At 52.5% G+C, this 6,919-nt stretch overlaps 2 protein-coding genes across 2 annotated transcripts; both read left to right on the forward strand.

Annotated features, from left to right (window-relative positions):
* Window positions 1-613: 613 nt before the first annotated feature.
* On the forward strand, window positions 614-1,662 carry PV07_12665 (uncharacterized protein; the record flags this gene model as incomplete). The annotated part of the gene is made up of 2 exons (XM_016400213.1): window positions 614-662; window positions 725-1,662. 2 exons carry the CDS (start codon window positions 614-616, stop codon window positions 1,660-1,662), a joined length of 987 nt encoding a protein of 328 aa, XP_016242140.1.
* Window positions 1,663-4,934: 3,272 nt separating this feature from the next.
* On the forward strand, window positions 4,935-6,472 carry PV07_12666 (uncharacterized protein; the record flags this gene model as incomplete). Its single annotated transcript, XM_016400214.1, has 2 exons — window positions 4,935-5,978; window positions 6,032-6,472. The coding sequence occupies 2 exons, from the start codon at window positions 4,935-4,937 to the stop codon at window positions 6,470-6,472; spliced, it is 1,485 nt and encodes a 494-aa protein (XP_016242141.1).
* Between the last annotated feature and the right edge of the window lie 447 nt (window positions 6,473-6,919).

Here is a 6,919-nt window from a genome sequence, read left to right on the forward strand (position 1 = left end):
GAGTATGATTTTAGCGTCTCAAAAAGTGTCGACACGGAATTTTCGTCACCCCCAAACGACAATATTTCCAAACCGTCGCAGCGACCACCTAATCGCATATCTTTCGCGCCACCCAAAATGAGAAAGGGATAAAGGGAAAATAATAATAATAATGCACGACTGCCTGCAAAAACTAGCTGTAACACCTTTCTCGCTCATTCGCGGGCCGTGAAAAACCGTTGTATCTTACTTTGGTGTCGCCGGTGAGCTATTTTCATTGCTCTATAAAATGGAGTGTTTTGCTACAGCCTTCCCCCCGTGGCGGTTTGCACACCTACATCCCAGTCGGCAGGTTGATGTCGAGGAATCTTGAGGTCTCTAAATCTTCACTCGTCGAAAGAGCGCTTAGAGAGCATTGTTTTCGGGGCGTTCGCGACTACGACTCTACCTAATGGCATCTACTCAACCCTCAGCGAGATGTCGTAAAATATTAGAGGACAGAACCGAACCAGTGTCACCAGTGATTGCTCATACCATTCACAGGTGGGTGTCGCCGATTACACTCTTGACTAGGGCTGACTAGACGCGAATGTACGAGTGGAGGATAGGGGAGTAGTCGCTACCGTACACGAAGATGGAGTCGCGCGAATATGGAGTGGTGACGAGCTCATCGTCCATGCCACGTTCGCCCCGTCGCACGGCGAACCGAACAACGTTGCGGTCGGTGACGTTAATTGCTACGTAGGGTTCTCGAAGGGCCACATCTTGGCCATTGAGTACGCCCCGATCGGGTACGATGCCGGCACTGCTCGTTTCTTTTGGGCGAAGAAATCCTGCGACGGATCCATCGTCGATCTTTCCATATTTCAGGATCATCTTATCGCCTGCACCGCAACGGACATCACCGTCATGGAACTCTCACGACACGGGGACCCATTTGCCTCACGAACTTCGTTGAAGCTGAGCCAACCCAGTTATTCGATGTTCGGTGGCTTCGATGCTACCTTTTGGCTCTCCTCTGTCCGATTGGTCGATTTAAATGGCACAGCGTACCTAATGGCCGTTCAAATTGGCGCGTATGGGCGTCTGTACGTACTTGGAACAGAGTGGCCACGCGAAGCGCTGGCGGGCGACAGTTGCTCTCTGCCAAAGACGGATAAAGCGGGCAGCTTTCATTCCCACTGGCGGAATCTCCCAACCCTTCTGGACCCGGATGGCGACAGCCGGTGGATGGACAAGCATGCCTGGGCAGATGATGGAGGGTTCCAAATGTTGAGCGGCGCCCAAAAGGTGCTGGAGGTGAGCTACGACGGTGTGGTTGTGGTTCGTGCATCGATGGGAGGATGGTGGATGGTGCACCTCCTGACATGGCGGGTCGAACAGTACGACGACATCGCCTACGGACAGAGTCGATCCCTTGTCTCCAACCCGTCCCCTCCTACGTGTGCTCTGACATGTGAACCCGAGGCACAAGCGCGGGGTCAGTACGTGTATGTTAACCCCGAGAGGCCCCGCCTGCGGCATCAGACAACAGAAATCGGCGACCCGACGGAAATCGGTGCGAGACCGCCTTTCAAGAAATCTTCCATGGGCGGTCTCCCTCCTGAGATCTTGTTACTGGTCAACGACGAGGTGGGACGAACGGGTCTCCGTGGTGCAAAACCCATGGCTAACTCGCTATAGCTGACATTTCCAGATCGCATCTCGTTTAGCTTGACTAGCCGATGTCTCCTCAATATATTGAGTGCGAGCATCCAGGACCACGTATCTTGTCCCATCCGGCTGGCGTCGCACGTTTCGACCATCCAATACCCCTTGAGTGCGTTGTTGAGGTGTGAGGCATTGCAGCGCCGATTAGTGACAGAGGGAGCCGGTCAGTTTCTCGAGCGCGTAGCACTCTCTCTCCCACGACCACGTCTAGAGCTGTGCGGCATCTTCACGAAAGGCCTTCACGAGAGGGACCTGGCCGACTTGTGGGGTCGGATCAGGCAAATGAAACACCTGCGGGCTCTAGAGTCAGTGTTCATCGCGCAGCTTCTCCCCTCCCCTCCGGTGTTGAAATGATCAACTGACCGGGCAAGGACGCAGTCTTCCTCCGGAGGTCATTCTTCCTCGGCTCCAATGGAGGGATATGGCGCATTTGACCGAACTATCCACCTCTTCCTTAAACGGTGCTTTTCTCTCGGAGATGCGGTTAAAAAAACTGACACTTCTTTGCACTGGGGAGGAGGGGTCACACAACGCCTCGAGCATGGACAATTATCTCCAAATTGAGCTACCGAGAAGCGTCATCGCTTTGCATTTAGAATTTCCCCAAGGTTTCAGTGAACAAAGAGCACCTCAACTCCGCCTCCGGCAACTCCCTCAACTGAAAGAATTGACGATGCGTGGGGTCCTTGACTATGGACATGATATAACACGCGTGGGCCTGGGACAGGGGAGCGACTTTGTTAAAGGTAAGCAAGGCACACCCTGCCTCGAATTCATCCATATCCATAAACTCCAAATATCTACGAACTGGTTGTCCTTTGCCGGACAAAATCTTCGCCACTTGGTCCTGTCGGAGATGAAGGACTTGGGCCCGTTCGAGGGTTCGATCAAACTCGAAGGTTTAGCCGTGCTCGAGGTCTTCGAGGGGATGGCTACTAGTAACGTCCCTAAGATCATTTGCGACCGATTCGATTGTCCTCAGCTATCCCACTTTTCGTTGTCATTACGGTATTTCTCCTCTGACAATACTGAGTTACCCCGTTGGGCTTACCAACAGCACCGACTGCAAGTCTGGGCACTCCGAGTCCAGCGAGGTGACGGAAGGATGCTTTCCTTTGTCGAATCCGTAGTACTAAGTCAACGAAAGAGCGGCACTCCCGGACGATGCTTGGTCCAGGGTCCATTCAAGAATGCCGTCCGCAATGGAGATCGTTTCCGCCTCGAAATGGAATCTCTAACTACGCAAGATGACCATACTACATTAGATTCTATGGACCTCGACACATTGGCAGCGGCATCGCGACGAGCGTTGAACACCCGTGCAAAAGTCCTTCGGTGGGTAGACGTGAGCGAGTCACTCTACGAAACCCGAGCGACGGAAAGTGTTTGGAGGACGGGACCATTCTACTTCGATATCGAATCCCGGAGGAGAGAAAGAGAAAGAGCTCAATTTGAGAGGGCATCTTCTAGGACCCATCGCAGGAAGCAGTAGTGGACCTAGAAGGAAGAGAGGATAACCATGGGTTACAAATTTGGGCGAGCGTGTCTCCGTGGCACAAGCACGTAGGGCTGATATCGCTTCCTTTTTCTGGTAAGGAATTTCTTCCTGGTTGTCCCAAATGTCCTCGAAGTTGGCCTCTGGAAGGTAGAATGCAACGTTTCGAGATTTATCCCCACTATCGTGGCTGAGAAGATCGATCAGACTAGGTCTTCCAACGGGCCTGTGGCTGTGGCTTAGCCTGTCACCCCTAAACAGGGTCGGATCAAAGACCTAGTTTTGCGGCCAGTAGCGTCGAAAGCTAACCCTCACTCCTGTCATGATCACGAGAAATGTAAATTCTCAAAAGCAATCTACCACGCTAAACGGGCGCAAAAATCTTGTTGACGTTTCTACACGACAACTAGTACGAGGCCGGCCTCAAAAAGGCCGTCATGGCGCAAACGTGGTGGACACGGGCACTCGATCTCGGCGGAGTGCAAAGAAGAGTGACTATCCGCTGAAATCGACCTTCCTCAATTTCAACTCGCCAGTCACTCTATGGACGCAGAGCCTGCAATCTATCACACTGTAATCGGCAAACGCTTCGCTTCCAGTTCTTCACTCATCCGTCCCGCGTGCCTGAAGTGACTCCTGGCACTCTGCTTCCTTTCTCCCACTACATTTACACACCACTCGAGAAACGCCGCAAAGCCTTGTTTCAGGGCCACCTTCGCATATCTCTCCCGTGCGATTTGAACGAATCTTTTCGACTCAGCGAGGGTCACTCTTCGATAGGATTCGAGCGCGGAGAGTGTGGGGTTAAACAAATGAGCTTGACATCCGTCATATATCACATTTGATTCATGCGCTCGCTGTGATGAAATGACACTTTGTCCGTGGTGAGAACGGAGTTGGGCTCCGGGAACGATGATCCGGCACAATGGCCAAGAGGCCGTCCAACAAAATCCCCCCATACAGAACTATCAGCAGAACCTTGATAGATACCGCGATAGTAAAGATGCCGTCCTAGGAGTACGCAGGCAGCAAGCGGCTGTACGGATCTAGCGGGTGAACTAGAAACTCAAAGAGAGCGGATAAGTCGAAGGATCTCACATTGATATGCAGCATCGCAGCATACGGCAGCCTTGATGTCTTCTAATGCCGTCGTATCTACCTCAGGTCGTTCTGGATTAGTGATATTATAAGTTACTGTATAATCACTCGGTAGAATTTGGCATCTCCAAAAAAGCGTCGACGCGGAATTTTCGTCGCCCCTGAACAATGATATTTCTCTATCATCCTAGTTGCGACCGCTTCGTCGTACATCTTTCCCGCCACTAAAAGGAGAAAAATTAACGGCTTTCTGCAAAACCGAACTGTAACACTCTCCGCGCTCATTCGTAGGAAGCTCAAATCACGTATTCTCACTTTGGTGCTACGGGTGGGCTATTTTATTTCTTGATAAGATGGAACGTTTTGCTGCTATATACCGCCTTCCTCTCCTAGCTGTTTAGGTACCAACGTCCCAGTTGCCAGCGTGATAGCGAGGGGTACTGTCGCCTCTCAATCTTCACGTGTCGGGAGAGGGCTTAGAGCATATTATTTTCGGTGTTCATCGCTGTAACTCTGCCTAATGACATCTACTAAACCCTCCACAAGATGTCGCACAATATTAGAAGACAAAATCGAACCAATGTCACCTGTGGTCGCTCATACCATTCACAGGTGGGTGTAGTCCACTGCACGCTAGCTAAAGGCTAACGAGATGCCAATATACAGGCGGGGCGGTGAGCAAGTAGTGGCTACCTCGCACGAAGGAGGAGTCATACGGATATGGAAGGGTGACGTGCTCGCGGTCTGTGTCACACTACCTCCATCGTGCGCCGAACCGAACTGCATAGCGCTCGACGACGTCAACTGCTATGTAGGGTTCTCGGAGGGGCGCATCTTGGCCCTGGAGTACGGCCCGATGGAGTGCGACACCAACACCCTTGTTTTCTGGGGACCGAAGAACTTCTGTGACGGATCCGTCGTCGATCTGTCCATATTCCAGGATCGCCTGATCGCTTATACCTCCTCAGCGGACATTACTATCAGCGAACTCTCACGACGGGGCGACCCATTTGCCTCAGGGGCTTTCTTAAAGCTCAGCGGGCCCAAGACTTCAGATTTGGGTGGCCACAATGCCTGCCTCCGGCTGTCCTATGTCCGCGTGGTGGATTTGGATGGCACGGCGTACCTAATGGCCATTCACGTCGACGTAACTGGGAATCTATACGTATTCGGTACCGAGTGGCCATGCGAAGCTCTGACAGGCGGCAGCTGCTCCTTCCCACAGACGGATGAAGCTGGCCGCCTCCGATGCCACTGGCGGAATCTTCCAACCCTTCTGGACCCGGACGACGACAGCCGGTGGATGGAAGCGTATGCTTGGGCAGCTGGTGGAAGATTTGAATTGTTGAACAATATCAATAACGTGCTGGACATCAGCCACGACGGTGTGGTTGTGATTCGTTCCCAGACTGGAGGATGGATAGTACATCTCCTTACGTGGCAGGTCGAACAGTACGATGACATCGTCGATGAACAGAAACAATCCATTTCTAGACCGTGCCCTCCTGCGTGTGTTCTGACATGCGAGCGCACAGCACCAGGTCGTCAGTACGGATACGTGGATCCGGAGAAGCCCCGTCCACGCCATCAGACGACGGAGATCGGCGACGCGATGGAAATCGGTGCGAGATTGCCTTTCAAGGACTCTCCAATGGGCAGCCTCCCTCCTGAGATCTTGTTACTGATCAGCGGCGAGGTGGGACGAACGGGTCTCCGTGGTGCCAAACTTATGGCTAACACTCGCTACAGCTGACAGTTCTAGATCGCATCTCGTTTAGCTTGACTAGCCGAGGTCTCCTCGATATATTGAGTGCGAGCATCCAGGACCGCGTATCTTGTCCCATCCGGCCGGCGTCGTTTGTATCGACCATCCAATACCCCCTAAGTGCGTTGTCGAGGTATGAGGTGTTGCAGCGCCGATGGGTGATCGAGGGAGGTGGCGGGTACCTCAAGCACATAACACTCTCTGCCCCACGCCGACCACCTCCAGAACTACGCTACTCATTCCGGGGAGCCGTTGACTTTGACGGAAGACGCCCTGACGGAAGACGCCCTGACGAAAGAGACCTTGACGAAAGGGACTTCGCCGATTTGTGGGATCGGATCAGGCAAATGACACGCCTGACAGCTCTAGAGTCAGTGTTCATCGTAACCCCTACCCTCCATTCCGTGATGAAAATGATCAACTGACCGGGCAAGGACGTAGTCTCCCTCCGCAAGTTATCATATCTCGGGTCCAATGGAGAGATGTGGCACATTTGACCGAGCTATCGACCTCTTCATTAAACGGATTTTTTCTCTCTGGAATGCGGTTGACCAAATTGACACTTACTTGCGCTCCGCCGCATTGGTCAGATCCCGTCGGGCGCATCGAAGGGTATCTCCGAATCGAGCTACCGAGAAGTCTCGTCACTTTGCATTTGGAATTTCCCAAGGGTTTCATTAGACAAAGCGCGCCCCAACTCCGACTCCGCCAACTCCCTGAGCTAAAAGAGTTGACGATGCGCGGGATCCCTAAATTGGAAGAGCATTCTAGCTGGGCACGTGACCTCATTAAAGGTAAGCAAATTATACCTCGCCTAGAAGTTATCCATATCGATCGACTGTTTCTATCTACGAACTGGCTGTCCCTCGCCG

The sequence above is a fragment of the Cladophialophora immunda genome (assembly GCF_000835495.1).
Source record: "Cladophialophora immunda strain CBS 83496 unplaced genomic scaffold supercont1.46, whole genome shotgun sequence".
NCBI lineage: Eukaryota > Fungi > Ascomycota > Eurotiomycetes > Chaetothyriales > Herpotrichiellaceae > Cladophialophora > Cladophialophora immunda.